The sequence below is a fragment of the Macadamia integrifolia genome, chromosome 5 (genome assembly GCF_013358625.1).
Source record: "Macadamia integrifolia cultivar HAES 741 chromosome 5, SCU_Mint_v3, whole genome shotgun sequence".
Taxonomy (NCBI): Eukaryota; Viridiplantae; Streptophyta; class Magnoliopsida; order Proteales; family Proteaceae; genus Macadamia; species Macadamia integrifolia.
Genome location: NC_056561.1, coordinates 37,484,794 through 37,507,240, shown reverse-complemented (window position 1 = coordinate 37,507,240; position 22,447 = coordinate 37,484,794). Strand labels below are relative to the sequence as shown.

Below are 22,447 nucleotides of genomic sequence, written 5' to 3'. Positions count from 1 at the left end.
GATAGTCTTACTAAGTTACTGATCTCAGACGCACACATGGGCTCTCTTTTTTTAATTCATTACACCTAGCTTATTCATTGATTTCAGGACTAAATTTCGAGATAATTATTCTTGAAAGCCGATATTTGAAACGACCAAACTTAAATTACATGTTCATCTCCCTTCTTAGAAGTTTGCAAAGAGTTAAATATTCAAAGGGTTTCTAAGGAAGACAAAAAATGAATGAAGGCAAGCTTCCTTCCGTTCACACTGGTCCTGAAAATTAGAAACTTCTATATAAATTTCAAACAACATTCCCCAGGAAATTACCGATCCCTAACATGCAAGTTAGGCTTGCGCATGTTCAACTTGAGATTCTTAGAGTATGCAATGGTTTTTCATAAAACGACCACTTCCAGAATCTACAAATTCTTCCATGATCTTATAATCATAAAGAAAATTTTCACAAAGTAGTCAGTAAAAAAAAAAAGATAACCGTTCAAAAACAACTAAGCATAGAATGATGGAATCTGTTGATAGGAAACAACATTGCAGCAATTGTAAGAAAAATCATCATAAACACTAGAACAGAACAATTTTCCCCCATAAGAAGGCCCAAATTTCGATCCAAACGAGCACACATTCTTGATATAACAAGAATTAAAAAAAAGAACTGACCTGAACTGCGCTATGGAAGATGCCTCCCAAACCTTTACCGTCCTTGAAGATCTTGTTGATCTGTATGGTGTTGTTCGTCTTTTCAGAACCACCATCTCTCTTTCTCCATTAAGAGTTAATCTTGAAACACCAACCTGCGACCGAGAGAGGGCACGGGCGACTGATAACACCAACCTGCGACCGAGAGAGAGAGAGAGGGAATCGGCGAAGGAGAGAGAGGGCAGCGGCGAAACCTGAGAGTGAAAACCTGCAATAGGTTTTCCTTATGACTTGGGGGTTTTTGATCGTGAGATGGAGAAAAGGTATTGGGGGTTTTGAATAGTTTTGTTCTTTTAAGTTTCTAAAAGAATAGAAAAGCAACTTTTTGGTACTCTTGCAATGTATTCTTTACTCATTCTTTTTCATTGGTTCATTCCGGGGGAATACAAAAATGAACCGGACATGCCAAACATATTTCTGTTCTATTTGCATTCCCGCAGAATAGAAGAACACCAGAAACATTCTCCCAGAGTGTTATCAAACGGCACCCAAGAGTACCAAAAAGTTGCTTTTCTATTCTTTTAGAAACTTAAAAGAACAAAACTATTCAAAACCCCCAATCCCTTTTCTCCATCTCACGATCAAAAACCCCAAGTCATAAGGAAAACCTATTGCAGGTTTTCACTCTCAGGTTTCGCCGCTGCCCTCTCTCTCCTTCGCCGATTCCCTCTCTCTCTCTCTCGGTCGCAGGTTGGTGTTATCAGTCGCCGGTGCCCTCTCTCGGTCGCAGGTTGGTGTTTCAAGATTAACTCTTAATGGAGAAAGAGAGATGGTGGTTCTGAAAAGACGAACAACACCATACAGATCAACAAGATCTTCAAGGACGGTAAAGGTTTGGGAGGCATCTTCCATAGCGCAGTTCAGGTCAGTTCTTTTTTTTAATTCTTGTTATATCAAGAATGTGTGCTCGTTTGGATCGAAATCTGGGCCTTCTTATGGGGGAAAATTGTTCTGTTCTAGTGTTTATGATGATTTTTCTTACAATTGCTGCAATGTTGTTTCCTGTCAACAGATTCCATCATTCTATGCTTAGTTGTTTTTGAACGGTTATCTTTTTTTTTTTTACTGACTACTTTGTGAAAATTTTCTTTATGATTATAAGATCATGGAAGAATTTGTAGATTCTGGAAGTGGTCGTTTTATGAAAAACCATTGCAGACTCTAAGAATCTCAAGTTGAACATGCGCAAGCCTAACTTGCATGTTAGGGATCGGTAATTTCCTGGGGAATGTTGTTTGAAATTTATATAGAAGTTTCTAATTTTCAGGACCAGTGTGAACGGAAGGAAGCTTGCCTTCATTCATTTTTTGTCTTCCTTAGAAACCCTTTGAATCTTTAACTCTTTGCAAACTTCTAAGAAGGGAGATGAACATGTAATTTAAGTTTGGTCGTTTCAAATATCGGCTTTCAAGAATAATTATCTCGAAATTTAGTCCTGAAATCAATGAATAAGCTAGCTGTAATGAATTAAAAAAAGAGAGCCCATGTGTGCGTCTGAGATCAGTAACTTAGTAAGACTATCCAGACTATCGTTATTTTAACATCTCCTCTGTTAATCTGGGAAACCAGCATTCGCTATTTTCTTCCACTCGTTACAGCTACACCACGTACATGTAACTTCAAAATTTCACAGTACTTTCATATTGTATAATTGAACCTCCCTTTTAGTCCTTCGTCTCTCATTTGAACTTATTTCAAATATTTTAAGATCTAGAAAAGCCAAAGAGGATGGATTTTTCTGAAGGGAAGATTTCATACCTTTTTAAAATTATCATTTTTTTTTATAATTATGTTAAAAATAAATTTATATGTGGATATCCTGCAACACTTCTTTTTCTCCCAATTCCATCTTCTTCCTCTTGGTGGTCAGCTAAGGCAGACTAGACAGCTCTTTGCATGTTGTATAGGCTGTATAGAATCTAAAATTTTGGGTTGCAGAAGCAGGATCATGGGAAGCAGGTCAAAATATACAGGCCTTCTTGTGAGATAAGGATTTTCTCATTAGAACAAAAATGAAATAATAGAAACAGAGTGGGGAAAACTTGGAAAGAGAACAATAATCAAACTTGCTTAATAGATTAAATTTAGACGCACTCTAGGCATCTTAGCACCCTTACACTTCAGTATGTTTGCACGCAACTCAGAAATATTATTCATTAATGAATGCAAAAATAAAGCTCAAGTAACCTTAAGAAAGACATTTCATGAGAAGGCTCCGACTTCACTTAGTTACCAAAGTTATATTGTGATAGCTTGTTGTGGACTTCATAACTATATTAAATCTGAACAAATAGCAGATGCACTTTTTCAACAATATGGGGAAGATGACTACTATGATCCTAATGAAGAGAGAGTCAGAGAGTCAGGGTAGTCAACGCTCACGGAGAACAAGAAGATGGTGATATTGCGAGTACTTCTACTACAATTCATCAGGGCAGTCAACGTGTACAAGGAAGACAGATGAATGAACTAAGGATACAAATTGCAAATCAGATGGCAGTAGATAAGGGTTACCCCCTGATTTGATTGTTTATGTAATAAAATTTCAAGACACCTATTTGCAGCTATGATTTTTATTTTGTAATTCCTATAAACTTGAATAGTAGACTTTTGTTTTCTTATTAAGATAACTGTGGAAACTCTTTATGTTTATATTTTATTATTTCCTTTAAGTAATAGTATTTTAAAAGATAATTTCATAAACAAATTATTTCCTTATTTAAGTTAAATTTGACCATAATAGCATATTTGTAACTATTGATTTCTTTGTTCAAAAGTGAATTTTCATTATTGTACTCTCCAGGAATAGAAGTGTTTGTCAAACGCTGTTTCTGTTCTTTTCCTGTTCTAAAGCCATTTCTGAAATAGTTTTACCAAACGCTGTTTCTGTTCCGCCAGAGTGTCTTCACAGCATGGAATCGAAAAAGAACACTTCTGTAAAAGAACACTCTCCAGGAATAGAAGTGTTATCAAACGGCTCCTTGCAATGTATTCTTTACTCATTCTTTTTCATTGGTTCATTCCGGGGGAATACAAAAATGAACCGGACGTGCCAAACATATTTCTGTTCTATTTGCATTCCCGCAGAATAGAAGAACACCAGAAACATTCTCCCAGAGTGTTATCAAACGGCACCTAAGGCCAGGTGGTGTTTCTTAAATTGGAATGTGTTCTTGGGGCGCCACATCTTCAAATGAGTTGGAAACCCTTTTGTGTCATCCATTGGGTTGTTTGGCCTTTTTTTATTTAATGTGCAAATTTTCAGCCTTGTAGACCTCTGCCATTTGGCAAGAACGGTCAATTTCTCTCCCAAAAAAAAAAAAATTGTATCAACACACACATAAGACCCAACACTACATATGTGTATCCCATGACAGGACAAACACAACAACAACCTGAGGATACAGAAAAACAATCACATTTTCATTTTGTTCTGACCTCATGTTTTTCTGAAAATATTAAATAAAATTCAAGAAATCCAGAGCTGTTACTTGTTGGTTTGAGTTGGTACCTGGTTTGATGTGGACAAGGGAGCTAGACCATTGTTAGTTAAAACGGGAACGGCAAAAAAACGAAAACATACGGTACGGGTTTTAAACAAATAAAAACGATGAGCAGTACGGTCAAAAAAAGGGTCAAAAAAACAGGGAACGGCAAACGGACATAAACGAACGGTACGAGTATTAAACGTGTAGTTTTCAAAAAAACGAAACCAAAAAAACGGTAATATACTCATGCAATTTGAGAGATTATTACTTGTATACATGCATCTAATATTCCAAAAGCTCTAAGAGTCCCAAGATAAAATAGCCCAATGGGCTACAAGAAAATGAAATGTTGCTAGCTTTAGCTTCTCCTTACTCAATGGGCTATAAAAAGATGAGATTTTTTTCCTATAGATAGTATGGAAGTTAAAAACAAAAAACCAAGTATCATATTGTCTTCACTCTTCACTTTTACTAATAGGTTTTTTTTTTTTTTTTTTTTTAATTTTTTTTAATTTTAATTTTTTTAATAAAATTCCTATTTTACCCTTAAAAAACGGATACGCGTTTAAAACGGATTCTTTTGCCGTTTCCGTTTTTTTCCGGATTGTATAATAGCATACGGAAAAACACATTTTAAACGGCAAAAAAAGGGGAACGCGTTTTAACTAACAGTGAGCTAGACATGCAGCTGATCCATACCTTACCAGATGTGTATGCTGTATTTACCCTCCTTGCGGTGGAAACCCCAATTTTCAGTGTTCAAATCCTGCTTTAGGAGGAGAGTATGTTTTTTTGCCTCTGGGCGTAGCATGGAAATATGTTTGGAACTCAGTTATGAGAAGGTAAGAAAGGCAAATTAATCCACAAAAAAGCAAAGCTGAAGCTGAAGCTCTCATGGACACATATATTTAAAATCAGATGAGAGCGTCATTATCAAATAGTGGAGTCTCTCCAAACATATGAATGTATCTTGTATTTTTTCACTGATAATTTTCTGTTGTCTCATTTTTTATTCTAGCTCCTTGCTCCCCCTTGTGGCCTCATTCTTATACTTCTATACTTTATGTTGACCTCCAGAAACTTCTGTTTGTAAAACCTGCTGTTGGATTTACAGTACACAGAAATGTGATTTTGAACTCACCATGAATGTAATAGAATTCATAAAATCTTGAGAACATGGAAGACCAATTTTGAATTTACCATTTATTACTATTTATGTTGCCTTTGGAGTTGAGTGGGGGAGAATGTCTTAAAAATTTTCTGTTGATACTTGTTTTGGTCGAGAAAGAGGACTCTGCCCGACCCCGAAAATGGATCACCATAGATGATATTGATATGTATGTGGAGTTCTCTATCACATGGATTGCCACATGTATTGTCAAAGTGGCAAATAGTAAAACACTAGGCATTGTGATACCTTGAAGAACCTGATGCTTTGTTTATCATCTCTACGGTCTCCACGGTTTCTGTGGACTTCAAAAAAATTGTTTAGTTAGGTCCCCCCCCTTTTCCCTCTCTCTCTCACTTAAAAATAAAAAATAAAACCACTTTTCAACAAGCAACAAATTGATAAACCAGTTAGAAAATCAAATAAAGGGAGCTATGCACTGAGGTCTCAAAACAAGGGAAACAATGCACAAAGAGGCATAAGAAAGCTCCTAAGGAAAGCACAAGAAACCCACACACAAAAGACCCTTCTTAATGGAACTCTCATCCTCTTATAAAAAAATATGTTTTTGGATAAGGTACGTGGTACAATTTATGTTACCATGAAAATGAATCTTAATTTTTGGTGGAGCTTTGGTTTCTTCAAAAGCCATGTGGTAGTTCAGTTGGGATTTGGGACCAAAATTTTGTGGGTAATTAGACTTCAGGTCTTTTGTTCACATATCAAATTTTCCTCAAATAGAATTTTCCAAGTGGCAAAATAGAACTTTGAAAATTTAGGATCATGGGAGAGAATGCACAGTATTGATTTTATTGATTTGATGTACCAATAAAAATGAATAAGCATATATGTTGATGCATACCAATGCACATGAGGGTTTTTTATTTTTAGAGGAAGAAAAGAACTGCATTAAAGTAACAAAATGAAAACATTTGTTCATTTGGGTTACAAATGGACAGATAGGATTTCTTAACCATAGCATTGTATACTAAATTGACCAAAAAAAAAATAAAAAAACCCACTTCATTCCTAAGCTTGAGCCAAAAAGAGAGATTAGGGAGAGTATTGTAAACATCTAGGAGGGGAACTACGCTCCAAGGCCATGAGGTGGTTGTTAGGTCAAAAAACCGAGTCTGTAAGTCTTCAGAATTACTCCAAATTTCCTTGACACTCCATTCCTTCACTTGCACCTGTTTAACTCCAAGAAGGAACCCCCTAGTGGTTGCTTCAATAGAATTTCTTGTCATCAAGTAATCAATTTGTGAATGAGATATATTCCCTTTTATAAATGAAGCAAATTGCCCAACAACACATATTGAGACTTGGATTAGTAACATATACACAAATCATAATAACAAATTCAAAGTTGTGTGGTACCTGTGGTGGTAGTTGTGTAAAAATAGCTAGATTGTAGACTATTAATCCACTATAAAGCGGGGGAAAGAATTTTGTGGGGAATTGGCTTATCAAGTTTAAAGATGGTATGATTCCTATGACTCTAAATAAAATAGTGTATTATCATAAAGATGGAGAAGAACTTATTTAGATTGTTCTCAGGGATCAAATTGAAATTAAATAAGTACATAATCAAGTGCTTAAAGAAGCAGCAAAGAGATGTTCAATATTTAAACCCAAAGGGCAAGCAGCCAAATACACTTAGTGAACTTGCATGAAAAAAATATGTGCCATAAGGAGTCAGGTTGTGCATGACAGAAGCCACAAGACTGGTCAACTTGCATTCATTTCCCCAAAATATCCTTTGTGGGGGCCTCCATGGCAAAGTTTCTAAAAGAAAATCTTAAATTTCGGGTGTATTGAGAGTTTCCATAAGTATCGCCACTAATGTGAGCATGGCGATAAGCACGTATACATGTTAGAGAACCCAATTAGATTAGCATTCAAGGTTGGATTTAAAAATTTAACAATCATTTTAGTGGTTAGGATCCCTATTTTAGATAGGTGGCACCACCAAACATCAGCTTGAGATTTCAAACGAATTTTTTAATTTTCATTAAACACATTTAAAGGGAGGAAGCAGCAAAGGAGACTTGCATTCTAACAATCCCCACTAATCATGTCATTTACATTGCAAATGGATGAGAAGGAGTGATAATTGGAGTTGCAAGTTATTAAGGGGAGAGGGATAATTAGGTATCCATGGATCATTCCATAAGTTAATATTGCATCCATTACCTATTACCTATATTACGCATATCATTTTGGAGAGAGTGAAGATGATGCTTACAATACTATTCTACATAGCAGAGCCTCTTTTCTTCAAGGTTGTATGATGAAAAGTGGATCTGTTAAGAAAGTATTTAGAAGATATAACCTGAACCCACAAAGAGTCTTTTTCATAAAGAAGCCTCCAGCCAAGCTTTAATAAAAGGGCTTTATTCTGAGTTTCAGAGGGTCCTTAAACCCAAACCCCTCCTGGAATTAAGGATACAAACTTTGTGCCAGCCAATCAAATGCATCTTTTTATCCTTATGATTGCTACCATTCCAAAAATTCAAATAAATAAAGTCTAACATAATGTAAGATGGAATGGATGAACATATGAGGGTATTTGATTAAAGGGAAAAAGAACTTTGTCCGGGAGTACAGCCTATGCCACAACTCCCATGTGTCTTATTACTCTCCTTCCCATGTGAAAAGACATCTCAGCCCTTGTTTTGGGCAGGGGAGAGATAAACACATGAAGCATTGGTGTATGCTGCCCTCCCAAACACAGAACCTCTTCCTTTGACTAAATTAGGCATTGAAATTTGACACATGGCTGACTCAAACAAAGTCCCTTCTATCCAAGGGTTGGAATATCCACATCACTTGTCAACGTGGCATAACGGCAGGCACACAAGATCCCCTTCCAAGTGGGAAGTGTAAACAACATTTTCCTAAGGCTCCGTTTGGTTGCAATGGGAATTTAAAGGAAAGGGAATTGACATTTTCTTACTTAAAGAAATATTTATAATCATTACCTCATGTGATCTCATGTGATCCAAAGTGATTGTATAAACTACCTGATTTTTTAACTATATTTAGTCATAATATATTATATATATAATTTTTATTTTACATATTATAATAAAAGGTTTTGGATGCAAAGTAAAATGAAATTTTATAACCAACTATGGAATGATTTTAAGGTAATGATATGCATTTCTTTTTTAAGTACGAAACTTTCACTTCCCTTCCCTTCCCTTTCCTTTATTTCCCTTTGCAACCAAACATAGCCTTGACAAGAAGATTTAACTGATTTTCCATAGCCCTAACCAAAATAAATCATTGTTGCCAGTCTAGGTTTAATAACTGAATGCAATATTTATTTCATACTAGTACAATTGTAGTCCAGCCAAACAAATCTCTGAATGAAAACGAAACAACTTAAGTACAAAATTTCTAACTTATGAAATACAACTTTCCTATTAGCAAGAAATTTGCATCATTTTTACAACACTCAATGGGCAGAGCAGCCTACGTTAAATTGGATGGCAGCTTCAAAAAAAAAAATCGATGGCAGGAAAAGGAAGAAGAAAACTGTCTTCAGATATACATGATGATTGCCTACATCACATCCTTGTTTACCAAGAAATGGAGGCCAACTTTTATGCCAACCAATCAAACCCTCCTGCATTGATATCATCAAACAAAATTAGATTTGCTTTAGAAGTTTGGTAATTTAGAGAAAATATAGATTATTATGCCATAGCAGAAGAAAAGGCGGTCATCTTGGTATTGAAATTGCTATTGATAATGGGTCAATTTATGCTAGAATAGGTGATTTTTAGCTGATGATTAGCTAGCTCCAAGTTCTTCCAAGAGAACTTTGGAGGTATATGCATCTTATTAGGGGAGCCAGATTGCTTTGATCTCGAGGAAATTTCTTTTTCATATGGAGGATTGATGTCTTCTCCCAACTGATGAGTTAGCAAAGATGGGTGGTACTGGGGAAACATTGTTAGCTGGATCTGTTGTAATATCAACTTAGTACATCTCTTCTCCTTTCAATTAAATTGGTTACCAAAAAACAAAAAGACATCGTATTAAGTTTCTATATATACGAGGGATCTCAGCTAGCAGGCTCCTTTAGAACTGCATAGCTGGAAAAGTACATCTGCTGAGTACCTTCATGAGCTTTGGAAGGTCTCACAAACCATTTGAAATTAATGGATTGTCTACATAATTCCCAGTAAGAATTGTTACACCAGGAGCCATGGGGTCAACACTGAGCAAGCCCTTGACCCTATTTGACGCTGCTGAGTAATAATGCCAACATAAAATGAAAATAGTGATTAAAAGTATATTACCCTGCAATTCATTCTTCTTGTCCAATGTTTGATAATTGAATGTTTAAGGTACAAGCCACTCTTATGCTAGGGTTGCCCTTTTCCCCTTAGTGTCCTTTGACTGCACATGATAAGATTGTCAATGAAAAGCATTTACTTGATTGAAAATATTGATAACTACAAGGATATGCATGCCAGGATACAAAGTGAAAAAACATGTAAGCAACAACACAGCGACAATAATATCCTCATTTACAAGAAAGAAGAGAACAACATGAAAAAAAAAAAAAAAACACTTGTTATACTTTATTTCTTTCTCTTAGTTTAAAATTCTTGAACACCAAATATATCTATAGTTTCAGGAGATAGGCCACATAAACGAAGAAAGAAGTCCAGGTCCCAAGTTTGCTACAAGAAACGGTCAATATGTTTCCATGCTTTAGACAGGGGCACTTCAGAAGTTCACAGAAAAGTCATTTGATAAACAAGAGTACTTTATAAGAACGGTATACACAAAATGCTCTTGCACATAGAGGCTAATTCTTGAACTAAGTTGATTTTGAAGTTTGAACACACAAGCAGGCAGATATATACATATATATATATATATATATATAGAGAGAGAGAGAGAGAGAGAGAGACCTGTGCAGCAACAGATTTTCTTGCATCCAAGAACTGGCAGTATATGCCATATAGTCTCCGCTTTTCAGCTTCTGAAACAGAAGGTCTTGCTCTTGAAGCAACAGATTTTAGAAGATTATCACTAATGACTGGCATTTTTCCAGGCTTATCTGTATCACCACTTTCCAGAAGCTCATGAACTGCAGCAAGCTCTGCATCTGACAGGAGTGCTTGGAGGTCGGCACCACTAAAACCTTCAGTTATAGAAGCTATGGCATCCAGATCAACATCACTGGCTAGAGGAAGCTGAAAGAAGACAACAAGCACTCCTATTGTTGATTTAAGGTTTGACTAAAATCAATTACACGCATAGAAGGAAACATAGAGTTAAAAACTTAAAATAGCTCAATAGCAGTGGAAAATATTCACCAAGCCCCAGGGTGAATTACAGTATTATCTCCTACAGGGCTGTAGCAGAAATGGTGTAAAAGCAGTGGTCTGCCTGAGCTTTGAAGTATTTGGCCAAGATTAGGGACCATCTGAAGGAACAATTACTGGCTCCCCGTGATCATGAGTTGACTTGGTTTATCCAGCTGATTAAATCCCAAGTTTTAAAACCTCAAGTTCAAAACATGACCATAATAAGTAGTACCAGGCGGATCAGTCACTGGCAAGCTGCCGATTCCAGCTTGAATCAGCTCCAACTGACCTGATCCTATGTGTTAACTATGAGATGCCAGAATCTCGATCACAATAGAGCATAAATATCACATATGCAGCTTGAAAATGGCATTTTACGTGACACCTAGTGATGTAGATAAATCACTTGGGCTTATTTTATTACAAATAAGCCTTGGGTTGTGTTATGTCTGTGTTGAGCCTTTGATCCCATGGGTTTTCTTTGAAATGGGGGCCACTTTAATGGGCCTAAAATACGGGTAGAAGGTAGGAAAACGGGATTTATATTCAGTGCTTTTATTTAAGTTGTTTTAATTCAATAAGAGCCCATGGGGCCCATCGAGTGTAATGTCCTATATGGACGATTAGTTAGTCAGTCCTAATCCATGATGGAGTTAGAAGCCTAGTCCTAGTTCTATTTGAAGTCCTAGTTGTAGTAGGAGTATCTAGTCCTATTTGGAAACTAACTCCTAGTCAAGGTATGATTGTAATTCTGTCCTCCTTAAATAGAGAAGCCTATGCACTGATATTTCTTAGATTTGAATAAAGAAGATTCGCAATCAATTACTTAGAGCAGCTGGGATAGCTGTGGGTGAGAAGCCCGGGCCGAGATAGCCACCTCCTCTCCCACTTCCCTTGTTTCTTCTTTACTTTAATCACTTTATTTCCTTTCTATTTTCTGTTTACTGTTATTAGAAGTTCAAACCTGTTAAAGCATTCAAAATCAGAATCGGTTAGCCAAAGAGTTCTTGTTCTTGAAGCCAATCGACCCTCATTGCTGCCCAAGTATGAGATCTGATCTATAGATTCTTTGGAGGACTGGTTCTATACTCTAAGAAGATCAATCGATCCTCTCTTGAAGGTTATCTGAAGAAGATAAGTTGTTCCTGCAGAATTCTTCATATTCTCTCTCCTAGGTCTAAAAATCAAGAAAGCGCATAACTCCATAACCAGCCATCAGAATCCTCTCAACTTTGGGAGTTTTTGTACCCTCCCAGGGGACTATCTACGCCTAAGAGTGTAGCTCAATCGGACTCCTACAGACCTGGCCGCACCTCTCTCTCTCTCTCTCTCTCCAACCCTATAGCAAGTCTTTCTCTCTCCTATCAGGTTGGGATTTGAGCTGGTTTTGCTCCTATATGGGTATTGTATCCTTGGGGATTTATTTGATGGTCTTATTTATTTGTTTCTTAGTCCTATTTATATTGTTTGGGGTTATAAATTGCTAGGGTAGTTAATTGTAATCTACTCCATTACCTAGTGTTTTCAGTTTTAAGTATAATTTTAAAACTCGGAATGAGGCATTGGACAGTCTCCATTTATTCCAACCCAATTCCAACTAAAGTTGGCTGGGAATCGATCGGAATTGGTTGGAATCAGTCAGATCCATCAGAACACCATTTTCAGAATTAGGTGAAATTGGGATTGGGGTTGTTTGATTCCAATATGAATTGGGCAATTCACCCGATCCTGTGGTCGGTTTTTGAAATGTTGTGTTCAAGACATACTAATCTCTCCCATGTTGCAGAGACAATGTCACTATATACTTTCATAACCAAAAGCTGTCTCTCTTACATAAGCAAAAGGGCAAGCACTATATGTATTACCAAATTTATTTATCATAAAACATATATTTTACCATTTGTACTGATTTTAGAACTTTTTTAGTTTATTTTCTATTAATGTCTAAGCTGATTCAAGTTGCCATAATGGAACAATTTTGGTTGACAAGTTAGGCTTAAAATTAGCCAAGAAAAAAAATCTGAAGCATCTAATACCAGTTGTTGACATATGTCTTGCCACTACTTGACATCCTGAAGCTGTGTTCCTCTTGAGCTTTCCAAAGAAAGCAATCACATCCACACACCAGTATGAAACTGTATCATGAATTCTGGGACTACTAACCTTTCTAGAAAGAACAGTTAGAATGTCCACTCTCTCATGCTGTGCTGGGAAATCACAGAAAAGGAGACGATCAAGCCTTCCAGGTCGCAAAAGTGCAGCATCAAGTAGATCTGGCCGACTGGAAGTAACACAGAATGCAGACATTAGAATTCATATGGGTCCCACCAAACAAAAGTCCAAAGAACACTTGGAAATATGATTTTCTTGGAGATAAAAATTGTCAGAAAGGGCCATTGGAAAGGAAAGAAAAGAACCAGACCTGAACTTTTCACCTCTACCAAATAATATATGAAGAGAAACACGTGAAAATACTAAAGGGAATGTCTACATGACAACACTATAAGGGCATTTAGATCTTGAAACCTTCATTTAATTGTCCCTTGTCTTATTTCCAAAAGTTCTTTAAGTTAGGGGCGTAAAGGGTTTTCAAAAATAATTTGAAAATGACTTGTCATTATGTCATTATCAAAATCTATCATTGTCTTGCGCATTTTTCAAGGATTCATATGAAATGACAGTATTGACCCTCATTGGAAAAAAAAATTGTGTTGTCCTAAAAGGGTAAAAAATAAGTTTACAAATTATCAACTCCTCAGGGGGTGTCAAAAAGAAAATCCCAAAACTGAAAGAAGAATGACTAATCGATTCAGAATATACCATTGACATTATAAAGCTAGTCTGAACACATAAGCGGTCATCAATAAAAAAAAAATGCCGATAACCTCACAATGTTCGATGTAAAAGTGGTCGTACAAATGTTTATCACCAACCTTGAATGTGACCTATCCTGCGTATGAATTATAATGCTAAGCTGTATGTTTCCAATGATAAAGTCAATGATTTGACCTTTGGCACTATTGCTGTTGTCTACTACCTTGGGTTCATGACCAGCTTAGTATTATTATAAGAATTCTACAACAATGACTGGTTGAGGTGCAATCCAGGGCTCCAAAAACCGATTTGGATCGCTTTGGGCCCACCCAAGCAAGTAATTGGGTCAATGGAAATTTTGCAATTAGTTTGAATATCAGAATTAATAAAGCTAAGGGTCACAATTGCAAGCAACTATTAATTTCTGGAAACAACAATAGAAGAGAGGAATCTTAAATACCCAAACATCAGAAGGGTACTATTGTCAATGAAAAAATGACTTACGATGTTGAGATAGATTGAAGAAAGTGGTCTTTCTATAACCTCTATCCTGTGACATGCACAGTAGAACCCTTTTGGTGAAGAGAACTCAACCATTACTAGTCCATTAAGAACTCCGAACTCAAAGGGTCTGAAACTCTGGAAGATGAATATTCACTCAGTTGGAAATTGAACCCAACTGGCAGCAAGGTTAATATTTCGTCCAAAGGTAAGTACAACCTTATGACATTTTCTGGTGGAAGAGCAGAGACCAGACTTGGTCTCAGGTTGAATAATCCATCTGAGAGGAGGATTAGGGAACTAATACTCTAGGCTTGGGGTAGCCCTAGAGTGTTATTGCAGCCCTAGAAATTTCAGGTCAGACCGATTCCCCACTGGAGAGCTCAAACCAAGTCTTCAAGGACTAGTGTTACTGCCAATTGCCGCATAGGGATGGATGGACAGTAACACAACAGAAAGGAAACTATAGAAGTAATACAATTGGGGAGAGGACAAAAAGCAAGATGGGTTAATGGGAGTGCATACCTTGGGAAGACTAAGAGAGAATGGAGGAAGAAACAGAAATGACGAAGGGTAGAGGAACCATGGCCAGAAAGTCCATGCACACCAAAACCCAAATCACACTTTCAATTCATTCTAATACCTAGAATCGTTTTACATGACAAACATAAAGGAAAATCAAAACATATTAATGAAAAGTAACTGAAATAGAAACTAAATAATCCCAAGAAAAATCCCCTACGTATCTACTGAACCACCTAAAATAAAGAGAATAAAATAAACTAAATATTTCATCCTATGTAGTCAACCCTAGCCAGACCAGAAAACTGGATTAGGACTGGTTCTTGGTTTGGGCCTCCAAAGAGGGTTATGTCTGTCCAGCCAGGCTAAGGCAACTGCATCAGGTTGGCTGTATTAGATTGTTCCAACAGAATGCTTCTAAGTTACAAGTCCCATATATTGTTGTAAAAATTTTATTTTCATTTATTTCTGTTGTAGAGGGGCCTTGGTACAACGGTAAGGTCGCTCCACTGCGACCTAGTGGTCGTGTATTCAAGTCGGCAAACAGCCTCTTTGCAAAGTGCAAAGCAGGGGTAAGGCTGCATACATTATGACCCTACCCAGACCACGCAGTGGCGGGAGCATCGTGCACTGGGTACACCCTTTTTTTATTTAATTTCGGTTGTACCATTCATCGTCCTTGTTCTTTTCATTTGGGTGGTGCTATGATAGAAATTTGAATTAAGAAATGAAAGGCCATGTTACTAAGTTGATGTGATGCACAGGCTGCAGCATTCTTGGATCATAAGGACCAGGTCAACACTAACACAAGGCCCATGAAGTTCAACCAGCTCAATCATTAAACAAGTATAACTATATGTCCATCACTAGACAAGTATAACTGAAGATCAACACTACACTTAGATTTCCTTGTATGTCCATCACTTGTTCATTTTAGCATTGGAAAAAAAAATATATTCTCTCTGGCTTTACCAATAAATAGAGGTCTTTTAAGTCAATATGATAAAGACGGTATGTGGGTCTTATAAACACTTGCTGTTGTTCATTCTGAACCATCTTTCCCATGATTATTGAGTGAATACAGCAAGCTTATTGTCGTCACTTCTGATTTCCATATCTGGTTATCGAAGTTTCTAGATTTAAACCTTTGTCTTTCCACATTATGTTATAGATTTATAGGCCTGAAATACAAGGAATAGAACGTAATTGGACTATGAGACATAAATAGCATATATATATATATATATATATATAAATGCATATCAATCATGGACCTTTATCCGAAGGATGAAAAAAATATTCAACATAAAGGTCATGCAATATTGCAATGAGCCTATAGATAGGGGAACTGTTAACAGAGGTGATGGTTCTCAGTGGTTCTCTCATCTTATAAGCAAGTTTCGACATTCCAGCATGGGACCCTTGGCGATAACTAAACCCCAGATTTTGTCAATTTTAATCAAATTCCAAAAACTTCTTGATACATCAGATTCCTGGCTTCTCTATAGAACTCCTTCTTGCACTAGATGGCCAGGTCAGCCTGTGAAATGGTAGATGATCTTGCTAACAATGAGGCATAGAATGTGTTGTCAGAATGGTATTACTTAGTAAGAGTCCAGTTTCTTTCCCTATATAGTTATCACTTTTGGGTTGGGCTCAAATCTCAAACCTTTTCAGAGTCCATGTGAGAGTCATACTTTTATCATTACTCATCAAAAAGAAAAAGTGATGTAGAACCAAGATGCCTCAAATTGGGAAGCATGTAGAATTGAAGTTGCAGCAGGCACGAATGGGCTACATTTTTCTCTTGACATGAATAATCTCCCTCCCAGCTCTACAGCCATTACATGCAGCCACCGGTTTTTCTCTCCCAGCAGTATCAGCTTTTTCATTTACCTCCCATCAGGAGTAGTTTTTGTCTCAACTAGCTTCGGATATGTTGTTCCTTATTATTGAATCCTATTTCATTGTTTTGGTAATTATTTATCCAACAGTCGACATTTCTGTCTGTTGTACTCATTTAAGTTATTTAGTCATTGATGCTGTTAACTCCTTGTAATCACCATTATTCATCTTCTACAACACAGCAGCCCCCCCCCCCTCTTCATTTTTCAGCTCTTTCTATGTTTTCAGCAGTATAACCATAGATATATCCATTTGCATATGCTTGAGCAGAATTAAGTGACATCAGAACAAGGACTTGCCCTCAATTTTCACCACTTGTGTAAAATTGGGACTTTAATCACCAAGAACATAGGTAATGCAGAAGTAGGTTACAAGGAAACTACCCCAGCAGTTTATAACCCTAAACAAACAACTCAAGCATCAAAGCTACTTGACTAACCAGCAATAGACTAGGAAACAAGAGAAATAACCAGAGCTATTCTCACAAAATAAAAGACAAGCTAAGTAGCTAACACAAGAGAAAAACCAGAAATAAACCAATCAGCCAGGAGAGAGAGTGACCTGCGATAGGGCTGGAGAGAGAGGTGCGGCTGGGTCTGTGAGGCTCCAATGGAGCTGCAAACCTGGTCGATTGGAGGGCCCAGGGAAGGTACAAAAACCCCCAAAGTTGAAGAGCTTCTGATGGCTGATCAGAGAGATTCTTACTTTCTTGATTTCAGACCCTAGGAGAGAGAAAACCTTCAAGAACTCCAGGACAGCAGATAGCAGTTTCAGAGAGGCTCCAAGAGAGGATCGAGGGGTCCTCTTGGAGGGCATAGCCAGTCCCTCAAAGGCTTTGCAGAACAGAACTCAGACTTGGGCAGCAAGGGAGATCGATTGACTTCAATGAAGGAGACTTCTTGATGGTTGATCTCAGCAGGAACAGATCTGGTTTCTTTGGATTGATAATGGCAGCAACAGTGAACAGAACGAGTGAATCAATTGCAGAAAAGTAAGAGAAAGACAAGGGAATGTGGGAGAGGGTTGACTATCTTGGCCCGGGCTTCTCACCCACAGCTATCCGGCTGTCCTAAGCAATTGACTGCAACTTTCTTTTATTCAAATCTGAAAATTAAGAGAACAAGAGCTCCTCTATTTATAAAGGGCAGAATTAGCTAATAGCAGTCATAACAAGACTAGGAGTTAGCTCTAAGTAGAACTAGACTAGAAACCTAACTTAGAATAGGTAACTAACTAGTCATTAGCTAATAATTAGAATAGGTAAATAACTAATAGCCACTAATGGGTTACAATCGATGGGCCCAATGGGCCCTTATCTAATATCTAAAACCCACATTTAAGTGGGGCGATTGGGGCTTCTTGGGCTGGGCTTCCTCCTGCGATAGCCCAGCCCATAATATGGATCTACATCAATAGGTGCTACCTGTATTCATGGAGTTGCAAAGAGAAACCAAATAAATGATGCAAACGGTGCAATCTGCAATTGAGTGGTTTGTTGAATCATATTGACCGAGTCGATATCCAGTGATCAGAAACTGTTCCTACCAACAGCAGTAGACATGGTAATACTAATGCAGCAAAACAAATAAACAAGAGAATTCTAACAGGGGAAAAGAAGGGGGAAAAAAAGAAGCAAACAGTGTAATTCATCTCAAAGACAAATGATGCAAAGGGTGCAATCTGCAATTTAGTCATGTGAAGGCGATCTATGCACAGCAAACATATTGTAACTGATCTGAAAAACAAAGTTGAAAACACTAGCCTTGTTGCAGCAAACACAAATACTCCTGTCAATACTTCCACACCATCTAGTTCAGTCAACAGCTGCAAGAAAATAGAAATAAAATGCCATAAGTATGTAAGTACATAAAATAGGATTTAACAAAAGGATTATAACACAACGCTAACTTGATTAACAACACGATCAGTAACTCCAGTATTATCATGTCCTCTCTTAGGAGCAATGGAATCAAATTCATCAAAAAAGAGAAGGCAAGGAGCTGCAGCGGCTGCTTTGGAGAAAATATCCCGAACCTAAAATGAAGAGGCAGATTTAGTTAATAAAATGCAACTAAATAGTTTGTGAGATTCTTGAGAAAAAACAAATCGCTAGAGAGAGAGCAGGGGAAAATTTTCAGTAACGATTAGTGACATGATGAAGTTGGAGCTAATTCAAGAATTTGAGCAAAGCCCCAGGGGGCTGCAAACATAGTTGTCAGTTGCCTAGGAGCCGCCTTGGAGACAAGGGCTTTTCCCAAGGCTACGCATGCTCTCACTGTACTTCTTCACAAAAAGTAACTGCCTTGGTCTTTCCAATGGATCGCCTTGACCACCTTGTGACCTGGGGGATTTTAAGACAAAATGATGCTTCTCTAACTTTTTGATTGGGTACACTGTCATGCATTAAACCATGCATGTTTATTAAAAGAACAAATGGAACAAAAGAAGAGTAGAAGAGAAGATTCATCATCCTAAGAGTTGGAACCGACCGGTTGTATCTTCTTCTACTTCTTTGCCTTGGGTCACCTTGTTGCCATGACAACTATGGCTGAAAAAGTGCCTCATGAACAATAGAAAAATTTCACCCATAATTTAGTTTTGCTGCTGATTTTTGAGAAGCGTAGAACATTAGTATCAGTCCAACAGCCAGTCTAACAGTTTTATCATTTAAAAAAGTACTCCCAGTAGACTGGTTCCCTTGTGTGGACCAGAAAAGTCATTGACCTGTCAATGTTTCCAGGACATTCGGTCCTCGAGGTGGTCCATATGATCTTGGTCCAAATTCCAGGTCCAACAATCTGCTAGAACACCCACTGAAATTTGATTGAGGATATGAGCAGGGATCGGGGGTCAGGGGGCAGAGGGCAGGGGGCATTTGCAATGTGTAGCCCACTTGAGCTCATCTTGAGGCCGGCTTACTGCCCTATGTTGAAGAGAATCAACTAAAGTAGGGCTATGAGTCTATGACTTGAGTTGGTTAAATCCTAATGTTAACTATCTTAAGTTTTAGTTTCACGGGTGTTTCAAAAAAAAAATTGTAGTAGTGTGCAACTGGAAGGCCGAAGTGATGTGGCAAGGAGACATTCTCCCACCCTGCACCCAGGATAGTTGCACCACTTTTGACCAAGTCTTCATTACCAAGTTCTTTCTTGAAGGTTAACCTGTAATCTGGTAATAGGTTAATAGCATAAAAACTCCCAAAGTATCATTTACAGAAAGGATTTGATCCAGATCCGATCCAGATCCAGATCCAGATCCAGGCCAACAAAGATTAGAGTATCAAATGCATAAATGAAAAATGACGGGCATTTTCAATAATTCTGAACCCATGAATTCATTTGTCTTGTTCAATTATGTGATTTCAATCGTAATGTACAGCGAATAAGCCATCAGCTCTAACAACTACCAACAAACCTCAGCCTTATCCCAACTAAATGGGGTTGGTCACATGGATTCGTAAGGGTGCAAAAAAGTAATAGTACTAAAAAGAAAGAGACATAGCACCACAACTGATCGTCCAATATATGCTTCCTCAATTAAATGTCTGTCCTTGAATTCAGCTATCAAGTTCTTTCACTTGTTTCCAAGTCGTCTACTTTAATCCTGAACCCATTTCTTCAGAGGGTTTCCTCCACTTTGAAATGGAAAAACGAAACTGCCAATCATCCTTTCATTGACCAATTAACCCAACATCAAGTCTTTAACCTATCCTACTAATGCAATCCGGGATCGAAAACCCTGGTTCGGATGGATTATGGGCCCACTCAATCAACAAGACTCCAAGTTTTAAAAGGATATGAAAGTTTAGTAAATAATCAGAAATTTTAAGGGGCTATTAGGTAGACTAAGAGGAGCAGGGACACAAAAGGGATTAGTATTTAAAGAGTAAGTGCAAACTAGGCATTAAAAAGGACGGGCAGATTTAAATGAAAGGAAGATTATTTTGGGGAAAGAGGGAATATGGTAACAATTAATATGTTGTTACCAACACCAAGTCTTCTTCAACAACTACGATAAAAACTCAGTCCTCAAACCAGCAGTAACCCAAAATTATTCCAAGAGAGAAATCTCTCTCAATACTGATCCAATCAACCAGAAATCTTGAGCAGAGGTTGTTAACCCCGAAATCTACGGAAGGCCATCAAAAATTAGGTCAAAACAAACATGTACCAAAGAAGCAAGAGTCCTGAAACTAAATCTGGTGATAGAAAGAACAACAAGGCCTGAACTTAGACTGAAACTTCCCAATCCAGCAGGCTCTCAAACTGAGGTTTAGCAGAAAGGGATCGCCCAAGAGTGGGCAATAAAGCCCCAAAGTTTGAGACTAAAAGGAGGAGCCCCAGAGAAATCGGTGCCTCTCTTGCTGTACCAGCACTAGCGCCAGAACAGGGTGTCGATATTAAGGAGAAAAAAGTATGAACAATAGAAAAAAGAAGGGAAACCAGATTGGATGCACGGAAGAGAGAGAGATCAGGACCACAAGTCAGGCAGGTATACTCAACGAAACTCAATATTTTATTCTCATTCATCTACTTCTTCAGGTTACATCCAATATATAAAGAAAGAACAGTACTCCTAAATATATCCCAAAATTGAAGCTGTAGTAAACTAGGTAACTACCTAAAACAAAGAAACCAATCTCCTATGTTATCCACTTCCCATAAAAATAAAGATTACAAGTAACCCTGAATAAACAAATAAATTCCTAAATATCCTAGTAAAATCCTACTGAACCAACAACCCAGTTTGGAATCAGTTCGTTGTGGTCTAGTAATCCGTATGGGTCAAACGACTCAAACCTATCCAGCTGTACCTGCATCACCTACATCTGTCACCTGATCAAACCAAATACTCACCTCAAAACCAAATCAACCTATTCAATTCCTCTCCTAATCAAACCTCAGTTGATGTGCCCTATAACAGGCCTGTTATGAAGTCAAGAGTATTTAACTTGACGCCCTTCGATTATTATCTGCTGTTCAGAATCTGATCCCCGATATTATTAACTTATGATACTAATGAAACAGACTAATAAGAAGAATGATAATGTAAATGTTAGGGATCTCTTACAGCTTGCTCAGAAGCACCGATGTATTTGTTCAGCAGCTCAGGCCCTTTCACGGATATAAATCGTAAAGAACACGCAGCAGCAGCAGCACCAACAATGTGTGTCTTTCCACAACCAGGTGGGCCATATAACAGAACATTTGACCTTAACCTTAAAGGAGCTTGTGCAAAGATATTGGGGAACTTCGATGGCAATTCAACCATCTGTTATGATAACACAAGGAGAAAATGTAGTAGAAACCCCAAAAAACAAAAGACAAAAACATAATTATATCACACAAGAAATGGAACACAGAGGATAGATACAAGAATTTTAACAAGAGAATAAAAGACAATAAAAAAAAAAAGAGACAAGAAACTAATTTCATAACTTCCTAGACAACATGTTTTAAATGGATTTTAACATTCCATTATAAATAAGATTTATCCACTGGAAGTCAAGCTGACTAAAAGGAATACAGGCAGTTAAACAATTTATGACTTGTAGAAGAATTGAAATGCATAAATAAAATATCACTTTCATGTTAAATCAGTTCTTTGATGTTGAAATTTATCAATATCATATACACAGTAGTTACTATACTAAGTTTTTTATACAAATAACAAGGTTTTAATTATAGAAAAGACAATAGAAGTATTTTGAAACAGGTTGGTATTGTGTATGAAGGGATGCGATTCCCCTTGTGGTTGCACAGCCGCAATACCTGTGTTTCTCGTGGTTTCAACATTTCCTGTGAAATCGGTAGGTAAGATAATACTATGGCATCCTACTTCATGTTGATGTGACAATGAAACTCTATATGCATCTTCTTCTTCTTCTTTTCTATTTTGTATATTTATTTATTTATTTATTTTTAATGGGAGGGGTCTCTTTTGACTAGCAAGAAAGAAAAAGAGATGTTAAGCTTGGAACTTCTTCTATTTCAATTATGTAATTCATGTTTTTGTCATAGTGG

The 22,447-nt window shown here is 37.3% G+C and overlaps 1 protein-coding gene across 3 annotated transcripts in view; it reads right to left on the bottom strand.

Annotated features, from left to right (window-relative positions):
- Positions 1 to 8,656: 8,656 nt before the first annotated feature.
- The window catches only part of LOC122078432 (peroxisome biogenesis protein 1), a 30,813-nt gene continuing 17,022 nt past the window's right edge, over positions 8,657 to 22,447 (bottom strand). For all 3 annotated transcript variants that reach the window (XM_042644402.1, XM_042644401.1, XM_042644404.1), the window contains 7 exons: positions 21,495 to 21,695; positions 18,333 to 18,458; positions 18,187 to 18,248; positions 12,846 to 12,963; positions 10,284 to 10,568; positions 9,663 to 9,762; positions 8,657 to 8,983 (listed from right to left, as the gene is read on the bottom strand). In XM_042644402.1, coding sequence (XP_042500336.1) covers positions 9,724 to 9,762; positions 10,284 to 10,568; positions 12,846 to 12,963; positions 18,187 to 18,248; positions 18,333 to 18,458; positions 21,495 to 21,695 — 831 coding nt within the window. In that variant the 3' untranslated portion in view covers positions 8,657 to 8,983; positions 9,663 to 9,723. The remainder of the gene's footprint in view (positions 8,984 to 9,662; positions 9,763 to 10,283; positions 10,569 to 12,845; positions 12,964 to 18,186; positions 18,249 to 18,332; positions 18,459 to 21,494; positions 21,696 to 22,447) is intronic.